Raw genomic sequence first — 13371 nt, 5'->3', positions numbered from 1 at the left:
GATATCATCAGCCACTAGGGACAGGCATTCATCATATGCATACTATATGAATTGTTTGAGATTGCCTATTTGACTGCATATTACTTGCTAATTGTCTAAATGCCTTAACTGCTCCTATTTGTATATTCCTTGCTTGACATAACTGTGCTTGCTACTTTATACTTCTGCTGGTGGTTAGGAGGTCTGAAGGAATTGGAAAGGGAAGTATTAGTTAGATTGAAGAACCTTTAGTCAGATGCCCTTTATGGTTTAGCTTGTTTATAAGCTTTGATATTATCTGGAGGAAGTTCTAGGATTGCCTTTGGCTTTCCTCCATTATTATGTATTATATATGTGGAAGCTGTTACCATGCTGGGGACCTCTGGTTCTCACCCATGTGGATTTTGTGATTTTCAGATGCAGGTCGTGAGGCTCCTCACTAAGGCATGTTTTGCGAAGATCCTTTGTTCTCGGGGCTATGTTTTGGTTTATATGTTCTGCTTAGATACTTTTATCTCCATTAAATAATACAAACTGTGATGATTCCTCTTATGGGAGATTTTGGAGAATAGGTTTTTATGTTTTTGTGTCCCTTTGGGTTTCCTTTGGGGTTTTCCTTATTTTTATCATATGTATATATTGTTACGCTCGGATCGGTTATCTTCGCAGCCGGATCTTGAGTCTTGATATTCCTGTTTTTGACACTCCTTTGTAGATATATAATCTCGCGTTGGTTATCCTTGTTCGTTACGTTATCGATCGGAGTGTTGCGCTTTAAGGTTGCGGTTTTTTGTTTACCCTTTTTCTATAAAGGCTCCTAGTTATAATCAATTATTCATACTACTATACGTACTAAATTTTTATTTTAGAGGTCGTAATACCTTGCCATCTCTGAATTATGACTTAAGCATAAGACTCTGTATGGTAGGGTGTTACAGTTAAACCATCACAATATTTTTAGTAACATTTTTTTATTTAAAACCGTTACTAAGTTATTTATTCCTGTGACACTTTTTTCCTGTATTTAGTGACTGTTTTAAACTGTCATAATCTCTCCAACATCAAAATTTCTATTATCAAAAATTGAATTCTCCATAAATTACATTATTTTTCAACAAATTCAAATTCAATCCCCCAAGTTTTATAGAAATAGCAACAATGTATTTCAAAAGTTGAATTCTACAAGTTTTAATTACATAGTAATAATCCATATGTAAATTCAAAAAATTCCAACTTAATCCAAACTTGTAAACCTAACAATTCAATCATAAAACTCCTTTAAACGTTGGATGGCCTGTGTTGTTGAGGTTCATGACTGGCAGAAGAATATGGTCTTGTATGTGTAGGTGATTCAAAATCTGCAACCTACAATTGAAAATAAAAAATATATATATTTTAAGAAATATTTTAGAAAGATACTTAACAAAATAAAAGTGTTATACAAGAGGCTATGATTACAAACTACAATCATTTTAGAAGTTGTTGATGACGAAAATTAAGTACGCAAGTCTATAAAATTAAGTATAACATATATCCTTATCTTACCTCAGTAGGAAAACCAGGTGGCAATTGACCCTTTTGATGATTCACAAGAAAATTTACTTGTTCCTGTAGCAATTGTACTTGTAACTTCAAGTTTTGATATTCAGTTCTTGATGGTCCACTAGTTGTAGTAGATTGCATAGACTCTCTTGAGCAGGATAAGGATCTAATCATTTGAGATGGACGAACACCAACTCCCATACCTCTAACATAGCTTGAATTCTCTTTGCCAAATACTTTAACATATGCTTCATTTTCAGAAGCACCCTCACCAATTTCCTTTTGTAAGTTTTCCTGAAGTGATTCATAGACAAATAATAATGTTACATATGTAATATTAGTCCAATAGAATTTATCAATCATTTTGCAAAGAAGTACTACGATTTTATTAAGTAACAAGAGTACTACTATTTTAAAGAACAAAATCAAGCATTCAAGCCTGAAGATAGATCGCTTTACTTTAATTTAATTACTGTTGTTGCTATATATATATATGTTGTTTGATATAGAAGGAAGAACGAAGAAGCATCGAAAGTATGAACATGTGTTAGGAATGAAATGATGTAATATATACAAAGAAATAACAACACACACACACATATATATATGCAGAGAAAAAGAATAGCGTAGTGATGAGTAACATATACAAAGAAAAATGAGAAAAATTCAAAACTTAAAATGCTTTTAGTTTTAGCAAACCTAAAAAGGATACATAATAATGAAATGAAAAGGGCAGTATGTTCATATCACTGTGGGAATAAATATAGATTAGAATTTTATCTTATATTTTTTTGTTGTGCTTTTTCATTGACAAATGTTCCATCTTTTTTCTTGTGAGTGATAGAAAACATTTCTCCTCTACTAAATTGTCGCCCAGTTTCAACTTCCTAACATTATTATAAGATTGGTCAAATTAAAATATAACTAACACAAAAAATTAATAAAACAAAAATACTAAAAAAGTAAACAAATGTACAAGTTCATGGCGTTTCCTAGCAAGTGTTTTTGAGCCAATAGTGTGAGGAATTTTTAATTGTTGCCGATTTATAGCATTCTTTTCACACAATTCCTGCACATTAACAAGCATAAAAGTTAATGGATCTTAAACACAAATAAAAACTAACAAATAACAAATGTGTTTACCTGAGTTTTTGGACTCAATCTATATTCCAAAAATGCAGCCCAATGGTCTTTGGGAATTCCAATTGGATTCAAATTAACATTTGCATCCCAACTAAGTTCCGATTTATAATGCTCATTGAATAGCTTAAATCTATTATTCTTCCACTTATTTCCAAGATTTGACAAGATATACCTTTTGTGTTCATCATCATTAACAACAAATATTTTCTTCAAAAAAACATAAATATGTAGTTAGTATACAAAACTTAAGGTAAACATAACAAATAATATTTTTCAAAACAAAAATATATAAAAAATAGCATACCTTAATAGTATTCTCAAAAATAGCATCTTTATATTGCATTGGAACTTTATGCCAAGTTTTGTACATTATAGGAAAATTATTAAAATTACTTGCAATGAGCCCCAAAACACCTCCCAAGAGTCCACCGGATTCTCCAATTGGCTGACCACTTCCATTCCATTCTATAAGAGCTCGTTTCCTACTATGATGAAGGGAAAATGCATCTTTTACCTTAAGATGCATACTCTTTTCAACCCCTTGTTCATCTAAAAAGAAAATAAAAGAGCTATTATTTAAGACAGCTAGTAATTGAAAACAGATTATTTGAACTAGTAAATTAATAAGAAAAAATAACATACCTACAACAATAACAGACCATGTGGTGTTCCACTTCTTTCTAGAAATAGCAACTCCATCTACCTCTTCATTATTAAGAAATCAGCATCTGATAGGCTATGACTATGAAGTTCATTTTGAATGGATGAACTTTGAGCTATATGCTCTTGTTGACTCTTGCCTTTAGAAGATGTTAACTTAGAATGACTTGGAAGATGTCTTTTTTCTCGTGCCAAGATAACTTTAAAGTAAAAGAATTAGAAACCTAATTAAAGAAATTAGAAACTTCACAATATTTTTATCATAGTATGCTAAAAGAGGAGATAGTTACTATTTTCATAATTTGAGAGATGAACATTTTCTCTAGCATATACAACATTCGGTTCAATATGTTCATCTTCTTCCTCTTCGAATTGTACAAGTCTTCTCCTTTTAATACCTGCAATAATATAAAAAAATAAGAAAAAACAATATTAGGGGATGACACTTTAAGAATTGGGTAAAATTGAAAATTGAGATATGATCATTTCATCTTGCATTAGGGGATGACACTAGTCTAGCATTTTCAATATCTTTGTGGGATTTTTTAGGACTTTGATACCTTTTTATTAGCCTTCTTCTCTTCATGCCCGTAAAAAATAAAAAAAATAAGAGAAAACTATATTACTTAAATCAAAGAATAACAATCATGTATAAGTTCACACTTTAAGAATTTGGTAAAATTGAAAATTGATTGAGATATGATCATTTCCTCTTGTATTAGGAGATGACACTAATTTAGCATCTTCAACATCTTTGAGGAATTTTTTAGGACTTTGATACTTCTTTATTAGCCTTCTTCTCTTCATACCTGTAAAAACATAAAAGAAATAAGAGAAAATTATATTACTTAAATCAAAGAATAACAATCATGTATAAGTTCACACTTTAAGAATTTGGTAAAATTGAAAATTGATTGAGATATGATCATTTTCTCTTGTATTAGGAGATGACACTAATTTAGCATCTTCAACATTTTTAAGGAATTTTTTAGGACTTTGATACTTTTTTATTGGCCTTTTTCTCTTCATACCTGTAAAAACATAATAAGAAATATAATTAAAGGAAATAGAGTATGAATAAAAAGAGAATAAATATTATTATAAAAAGTAAAAAAAGGAAATTATATTTTTTTCTGTAAAAAAAAAAAAGAAAATTATATTTTTCATGGACAAAGATAAATTAAGAAGGTTACAATTTAGGCCCAGAATGTGTCTTTAGTCCAAAGTACTAAAAAAAAGGCCAAGAACCTATGATATTCGTGTCACATATTCTAAGAAGTTGCAACAAACACTATCTTTAATTTTAAGAGTAGACTTTCACCAGAACCGAAAAAAAATTTAAATTGAGAATTAAATGGCATTGAGAATAGGTCCATAGTGTTGGCACTGTCTAATAAATGCAAATGGCATTGAGAATTAAACGTAGGGTATTGTCATTGTGGTTGAGTAGTTTAATTCACTCTAGACCAATTTCAAGCAACTGCTATGAATGCGGTTGTTCTCTTTTATTATTAACACCATAGTTCTCTTCTATCTTATATATATATTTCAACTCATTTCAAGCTATAGAAGAACAATTTAATAAACAAATGGTTATTTCATTTTAATGAGTGTTCAGGAGAATTTGTTAATAGTACATACATGAACACATATTACAAGAAAAATGATCATTTTTCACCTTTTAGTGTACCAAATGTATGTATTGAAAGTTTAAAAGCTGGCATTTAAAAAATTTTTTAATTTTAAGAGTAGACTTTCACCAGAGTAAAAGTAGTACAATCACATAGTTCTGCATGATTTTACAAAAGGTTTTAGTTATACTCCTGCAAGTAATTTTAAGAGTTGCCACCCTAACACGATGACCATACTCCTGCAAGTAATATTAGTTCATCTCTGAAGAAAGAAAAGAAACAAGTATGAAAAAAAACAAAACTGTTAAACAAAGACTTTGCATCTTCAAATGATGCAATCAGATCAATTATAATATAAGGTGATTCTCATGAGCAACAAAAGAAACCGAATATATGTATTTGAACATGCCTGAAGTCTCTTTGCAATGGCAAGAAAAGGTTGTATGTCACCCCTAGTTCCAACAAGTATGACAATTTGTAACTGGAATTGATGTTTTTTCTTCACGAATAAGATTTTCACTCGCCGTTGACTCGTAAAATGACTGGAATTCTAGCAATTTTGAAGCAACAGATACACTTCTTTCTAGATCAACTTCAACAGTCCCATCATTTTGTATCCTCACAAGGTCAGCAATTAGTTGTTGCTGTGAATCAAAATCAGAAAATGTTGTGAACTTACTTATCACAGGGAAAATCCAATGCATAAATATAAAACACAGAGCTTAAAGTCAATAACAAATCTTCAAAGGCATAACCATAAGTAATAACCAAAACACATGTTGGGAACCAGAAGGCATTATTGTTTTCTAGAAGTTGTAAGACCCAAAACTTTTGAAAAGTCTTATTATGATCAAGTCTCAAATCATATGGTTATTTATAGCCTTAATTTCAGAAATTATTTTATTAAAGATAATTAAGGCAAGTTTTGATTTATTGGATTTGAGATAAGTTATGATTATTATCCAATTTTATAATTATTGGATTATTTCCTATATTTAAATTATAAAGTTGGCAGTTATGAAATAATAAGAATTTTATATGATTTGGACTAAGTAACTAATATTTTAAATATTACTACTGCTATTTTGAAAAATGAAGAGACTAAGTATATTATTTCTAATTATTGGATTTGGGCTTTTTATTAAAAATAATTTGTAAAATTGATGAGCAAATAGTATTTTTCTATATACATTAGTGTTGGATTTAATTTGAGTTTCAATTACTATATTATCCCTACATTTATTTGAAATTACCTAAACTACCCCTAGCTTAACACAAACCCTAGTTTTCTAAATGATGAAACCCTAATTCCCATGCCTAGTAGTCGCCACACTTTCTTCCTCCCTTTAGCAGACCTGCAACACAACAACTTCAAAAGAGAAAGGAAACAGAAGCAGAAAACGGAGAGAAGGGAGAATGCGCCGGCCAGGGGCAGGGAGCTCGCTGCCGCCGCGCTGTGTAGAGCCGCCACCCGTTCTGACTTCCATCAAGCCGTCCCGCCACTACCGCCGCCGAACAAAGGAGAGTAACCATCGCGAGGAGCCGCTGCCATCCTTGCTCGTCGTCTCCCCTGGAATGGCCGCCATCGAGGGCCAGCAGAGGGAGAGAGAACGAGTGCGAGTCAGTGCCACCACCGAGAAGAGGAACCGTGCTATTGCCATCAAAGACGTCGCCGGAGGAGAGCACGGTACCGTCGCCGCCGCTACTCGTCGCGCATTCACCTCTAGCCCGCACCGTCGCCAGTCGCTCGAGAGAGAGAGACGCGCCGTGAGGATGAGGCGTGATGGTGGTGGTTGTTCTGCCATTCCACTGCCATCGCCATAAAAAATTGCCACCAAGGCCGCCACCCTCCTAGCTGCTGCAGTGGTTGTGGTCCACTATATGGCCACCGGAGAAAATCGCCGTGGCCGCTAAAACCACCGCCGGTAAAGGTCCTTGCATTTGGTTCTCATTCCTTCTTACTCCTGTGTTTTTATGGTCATGACGTTGTTGTGCAGTCGCAGTTGTCGGGGTCTTTCATTGCCGCTGCTGCGTGAGGTGACTGCTGGGGCCGCTGCCTAAGTTTATGGCCGAGCCTCTGCCGCTGGAGAACACTCTGACAGTAAGGGTTTTAAATTTGTGGTTCTTGTCATTTTTGGGTTTTAAGAAGGTTTTGATGCTGTGTGGTTATTATAGTTGATCCACCGGAGCTTTTGGCCACTATCGGAGCTGTTGTCGGGTCGGTTCGAAATTGCAGCTGCTTCGTTTTGTTAATTCGGTGAGTATATCTGGTTTCGAAAGCCCTGCGTTGGTGTTCTGTTCTGTGAAATAAAGTATTTGCGATGTTAATGGTTTTAGGAGTTAGAACCTGGTTTGTTTATGCCATTTATAGCTGTTTCTACTTGTGAGAGAGCAAGCAGAGCCGAGATTTTGATTGCCGGTGATTTCGGGCTGAGCGAAAAGGAGTCTGTTTTTGGGATGTGGTTTCAACATTTTGAGGTGGGGGCGCTTTCCAAAAATTATATTTTATATTGGAATTATTATATATGGATACTGATGTGAGAAAATGTGTATTTGGTGATTGTATTGGCCTTATGTATTATTCGATTGTGTTGAAAGATTATGAATGTTTGTTTGGATGAATTTGTTTTGCGGCTTTGTGAAATGGAATGTTTGAAGTTGATTTTTTAAAGAGTTGTAATTTGAGTTCCTTTAACTAATTTGGTCTTGATAAATGATTTGTTGCTTAACCGACTCTTTAAAGCTTTGGAAATGAGTTAAATCGGTTGATATTGATTCGATTTTGAAACGGTTTCCTTGAGATATGAAAATGAGATGATTGTTGGATTTAGCTTGCTTTTGAATTGATTTCTGGTTTTGAGCTGTTGAAAAGGAATGAGGAACGGTTTAGTTGGGACCCGAACCGGGTGGCAAAAGTTCAAGTTTTAGGGGAGGTGCTGCCGAAATTTCTACAAAATCCTAGTCTTGTTTGAAAAGTTATTTAAAAAGGGTTGGATTCGAGAAATTGTATTATTTGATTTATTAAGAGAATATTTATGTTTTCAAGCTTAACTTATTTAATGAACCTTATGCCTTGAGTTCAGCTTATTTAGAAATTGAACTATTTTTACCATTTGAATCACTGAAGGAAAGAATGATGCTCTAATATTGATTTCAATATAAAAAGGAGCTTTTAGTGATTTTAAAGGAAACTAGACTTTTGATTGAGTAATTAAGTTTGAGGCATTTTGGAAGAGGTTAAAAAAATGGGTTCTAAAAAGAAATCTGAAAGTGGTTTGATTCAAATGAGCCAGCTCTGTTTCAAATGAGTTGATTTTTGGACTGGATGGGAACTTGTGATTTTGTATGGTTCGGTTTCATAATAAATTCAGTTTTATTTACTTGAGCCAAGAATCTATGATTTTAAGAGTTTCAATGAATTTTAAGGAATTGATATAGATTGACCTTCCCTAAAGACTTGAGACTCTGCCGAGAAACTTTTGTTATAAAATTCCATTATTGGATGGATGATTTTGAATACTTTGAAATAAATCATTAACTTGCCATGGTTATAGAAGTTTTAGAAAGAGAAAGCTGAAAGTGACTTTGTTTTAAAAAGGGAACTTACTTTGAGTAAAAGTGGCTTATGAGCCTGATATAATTTGAGAGATGAGATCCTTAAAGCCAAGGCTGAAAAGAGTATGAAACTTGATTTTAAAGTGAATGGATTGAGAAAAGTGATTTATGGCTTAAATATCGATTTTATGAAATTGATGATGTTGAATGGTGAAATTGCTATTTTGTTATAAGCCGAAATGGCTGTCTATGCTATTGAATTATGGCTGATTGCCGAATGAATTATGAGCCGTATGGCTGGATATAAATTATGAAGTTAAGCCGAAGGGTTGTATTTATTGATAAATTGGCTGGTTCTGGATTGAACCGTGAGCCGGATGGCTGGGATGAATGTTGTATGTGAGTATGCTTGTGTTTTCTCTCTGGTTGTAAGGGTGACAGGGCACCGATACCCTCTAATGGCGACAGGGCGCATATAACCTCTAATGGCGACAGGGCGCAGATACCCTCTAATGGTGACAGGACACATATTCCCTCTAATGATATTAATGTGCAACAGAGAGATTGTGCCTGGGTTAGCTACCGGACACGTCGGGTTGGCTTGGTAACTGACAGATGGTATCATCAGCCACTAGGACAGGCATGTATCATATGTATCTATGTGACATTGTTTGGGTGTGCATATTGTACTTGGTTTGCCTTTGTGATTAACTGCTAATTGTTCTACTTGATATAATTGTTTGTTTGTACTTGAACTTCCTACCTGTGTTTGCAACTGGGACGCTATTGGATTGTGGTGATTGGTTGTTGGTTGGATTGTTTGGGCCTAGGGCCATGGTTAAAATGAGATAGACCGATGGTTGGTTTTGGTTTTGTGTTTCTGGTTTGAAAAAAATATGAAATTCTACTTTGGTTTAGTATAGATAAACCTTTTTGAAAGGCTTTTGAGTTTTTGAGAATTGAACGGTTCCTCTTTCAGAAAAGATTTCCGACTTTACTCTTATTGTAAACCGTTGTTTTTGAAAAGTGGCATAAGACGGTTATTAATCACTTGTACGATTTATCTTCATGTATCCTATTACAGTAATTCCCAAAAACCCTCTACTGATGAGAACCCTTTCGAGGATTATAACACCCTACCATACAGAGTATTATGCTTAAGTCATAATTCAGAGATGGCAAGGTATTACGACCTCTAAAATAAAAATTAGTACATATAGTAGTATGAATAATTGATTATAACTAGGAGCCTTTGTAGAAAAAGGGGTAAACAAAAACCGCAACTCAAAAGCGCAACACTCCGATCGATAACGTAACGAACCAGGATAAACCAACGCGAGATTATATATATACAAAGGAGTGTCAAAAATAGGAATATCAAGACTCAAAATCCGGCTGCGAAGATAACCGGTCCGAGCATAACAATATATACATATGATAAAATAAGGAAACCCCAAAGGAAACCCAAAGGGACACAAATACATAAAACCTATTCTCCAAAATTCTCCCATAAGAGGGGTCATCACAGTTTGTATTATTTAATGGAGATAAAAGTATCTAAGCAAAACATATAAACCAAAACATAGCCCCGAGAACAAAGGATCTTTGCAAAAATAGAAGTCTCCAGTATGCCTCAGCGGGAGACCTCACGTCCTGTATCTGAAAACCACAAAACCCGCATGGGTGAGAACCAGAGGTCCCCAGCATGGTAACAGCTTCCACATATATAATACATAATAATAGAGGAAAGCCAAAGGCAATCCTAAAGCTTCCTCCAGTTAATATCAAAGCTTATAAACAAGCTAAACCATATAAGGGCATCTGACTAAAGATTCTTCAGTCTAACTAATACTTCCCTTTCCAATTCCTTCAAACCTCCCAACCACCAATAGGAGTATAATGTAGCAAACACAGTTATATCAAACAAGGAATATACAAATAGGAACAATTAAGGCATTTAGACAATTAGCAAGTAATATGCAGTCAAATAGGCAATCTCAAACAATTCATATAGTATGCATATGATAAATGCCTGTCCCTAGTGGCTGATGATATCATCTGTCGGTTATAGAGCCAACCCGACAAGTCCTGGTAGCTAACCCTTGGACTGTCCCTCTGTCACGCATCCCCAACTCAAGTTATACTCATCATAAACTTGATCATAATCATGATCTATATCCATCACCTTCACTGGTGAATATTTACGGGGGCGAGCTCATCCGGGTCTTTCACAGTGCCCGGCCACACTTATGACATAGGGTCAAAAGAGCTTCGAGTCTCAACCTGGAGCACGTGGTGGCTAGCCACTGCTACTACCCAGGGAAACTCTCATCTCCAACAGTGGAAGTGCAACATTCACAATTATCAATAATTCAGCATAAACATGCATGAATTCTCATCCATGGATCAACATCCATATCAGCCATCCGGCTCACGGTTCAATCCAGAACCAGCCAATATTCATATCATACACAGCCATTCTGGCTCATGGTTAAATCCATAACCAGCCATTTCATTTACAATCACAGCCTTTCGGCCCATGGCATAACAAGCACTTCCACCACCATCCTCCGCATCTCACATAATCATGCTTGATCCTCATTGATCATTCATTTTCCCTTGCTTCACTCGCAAGTTACCTCATCCACTAGCCCCTTTTTAATAGCTAGGCATGTCATAATGATATAAGACATAAATGGTGAGATCGGAGGCTTAGAAGTATGAGATTTGGCTTTGAAAACTCAAAAATCAACTTTGGGATGAAAAACAGGGCCATGCATACGCGCACTCCACGCGCACGCGTGGATGGCCTCAAAACCCATCGACGCGCAAGCGTCATGCACGCTAACGCGTGGATTAAAAATTTGCCAATCGACGCGCACGCGTCAACCACGCGTACGCGTGGGTGTTCTCGTGCCCCAGGCACAACACTGGCACAGTTCTGGCATAACTCTCTGGAAAATGGCTGGGCATTGGGTGCAGCACAATCGGCGCACCCGCGCACATTACGCGCACGCGTGGATGGCATTTTCTGGAAGATCCGCGCGTACGCGCCATGTGCGCCTACGCGCAAGGGGTTATTCTGCTAAAAAATTTCTAAGTTAAAAGCTGCAGATTCACAGATTCAAACCCCTATCTTCCAATGGACATAACTTCTTCATTTTAAATCATTTTTCACCCGTTCTTCGAACGGCATGGACATCCCGAATCAAATTTCATTTCTAAATAGATTTGGTACAAAACAGAGATCCGTAGTCCAAGTTATGTCCCACCAAAGTATGCCCAAAACCATGTTTTTCATAAAAACCACAATATGCCATTTTCAAAACAAGCCATTTTCAACTCTTTTCCAAATCAATCAAAACATGCCAATTTCATCCCTTTTATTTGAAACCAATCAAAATATATCAAATTCAACATCAAGCCTCCTCAACTCACACATTGACACATTACCACAAATTACCAAAAGCACTATCTCATCATTTTAACCCACTTCACCCAAGTGGCTCAAACTCAAACATATTGACATATCATATACTCTTTCTCATACCAATTCTCAACAACACCAATTCCAATAAATCATCATTGTACACAATTAATATCATACTCACCATCAACATGGTTCAACCCACAATTCAACCATAACCAATCATCAGGCATATATCACAACATGCATATTTCTCATACATCATACCACCAAGGCATCAATAATCATCATCTCATATATGACCACATCATATATTTCAACCATTCAACAACATCAACCATTCAATGCCTATCTTAGGGCCTCTAGCCTAAGTATTTCCTACCACATTACATATTAGATACGGGAAACCGAAACCATACCTTAGCCGATTTTCCCAAGCTCAACCGGAGCACTTCCAATCCACTTATCCACAAGTTTTCAAGGCCTCAAAACCTCCAAGAACAGATTTTTCACCACCAAGCCCTTTCTCAAGCTTTTCAAAATCACCAATCAAGCTCCAATATTCACATATACACAACCTAAGCCACAATCATCATACCCATATACAACATCTCAAAACCCAAACATCATAAAATCACAAATTACACTAGGGTTGAGAATCTTACCACACCCAAGGTCCAAGGAGACAATATTAACCTTCTCCTTCAAGAGAGTTGGGTCCTATAACATCAAAGAGCCCAAAATCTCAACATTTTTGCTTATAAAACTCGAAAACAAGGCTGGAATTTCGAAGAGCAAGACGTGGCTTACCTTGAGATTAATTGTATGGGTTTTGTAGAGCTCTCCGTGGTGAACGTGTGGCCGCAAACGGAGCGGCAATCGGAGCTCTAGATCAAAAGTTATGGTGGTTTGAAGATCAACCAAGGGAGAGAACTTGAGAGAGTGTTCTTCCCCCCTTTCTCTCTAATTTCAGCGTGAATATGAGTGTTGTGAGGAGAGAGAGTGCTGAAAACTAGGGTTTTGGTTTAGTTATGTTGGGCCAAGGCCCACTTTGGGTCCGGTTGGTTCGGTTTGGCCCGTTCGGTCCAATTTTGGTCCGAATTCTATAAAATTGGTACCGAAATTCTCGTCTCAGTCTCCTCTATCACATTTAGCCATAAAAATCACATTTTAGGCTTTCTAGAATAAATTCTCATTTATGGGTTAATTAGCCGTTAATTAACCGGGTTTTACAAGGATGATGTTCTCACCCCCTACATTTTTTTCCTTTCAGGATATGGGTGCAGAAGTCACGAAGAGTTTATTTAATTATTGTTGTGATGCTCTGTATTATTTTAGTTATGATTTATTGTACCCTCGCTTTTATCTTGATATATTCTGTAAGAGGGATAGGAATTGTTTTAGTTAATGCTTGTAATATCATTATATATATAT

At 35.6% G+C, this 13371-nt stretch overlaps 1 protein-coding gene across 6 annotated transcripts; it reads right to left on the bottom strand.

Moving 5' to 3' along the window:
• Window positions 1-1104: 1104 nt before the first annotated feature.
• Window positions 1105-4584, bottom strand: LOC110278306 (uncharacterized). 6 transcript variants are annotated; one of them, XM_052257603.1, is made up of 9 exons: window positions 4518-4584; window positions 3885-4355; window positions 3615-3722; window positions 3307-3524; window positions 2969-3213; window positions 2665-2871; window positions 2498-2590; window positions 1525-1815; window positions 1105-1344 (listed from the first exon to the last, which is right to left on the bottom strand). In XM_052257603.1, the coding sequence occupies exons 5-9, from the start codon at window positions 3188-3190 to the stop codon at window positions 1258-1260; spliced, it is 900 nt and encodes a 299-aa protein (XP_052113563.1). In that variant the 5' UTR covers window positions 3191-3213; window positions 3307-3524; window positions 3615-3722; window positions 3885-4355; window positions 4518-4584; the 3' UTR covers window positions 1105-1257. The 6 variants fall into 6 exon arrangements, with proteins under 6 accessions (XP_052113563.1, XP_052113559.1, XP_052113560.1 ...); XM_052257599.1 differs by having other exon boundaries at window positions 3615-4355; XM_052257600.1 differs by having other exon boundaries at window positions 3307-3722.
• Between the last annotated feature and the right edge of the window lie 8787 nt (window positions 4585-13371).

This window comes from Arachis duranensis, chromosome 2 (genome assembly GCF_000817695.3).
Source record: "Arachis duranensis cultivar V14167 chromosome 2, aradu.V14167.gnm2.J7QH, whole genome shotgun sequence".
Lineage (NCBI taxonomy): Eukaryota > Viridiplantae > Streptophyta > Magnoliopsida > Fabales > Fabaceae > Arachis > Arachis duranensis.
The sequence above is the reverse complement of the archived record's forward strand: the minus strand, read 5'-3'. Positions and strand labels throughout refer to the sequence as shown.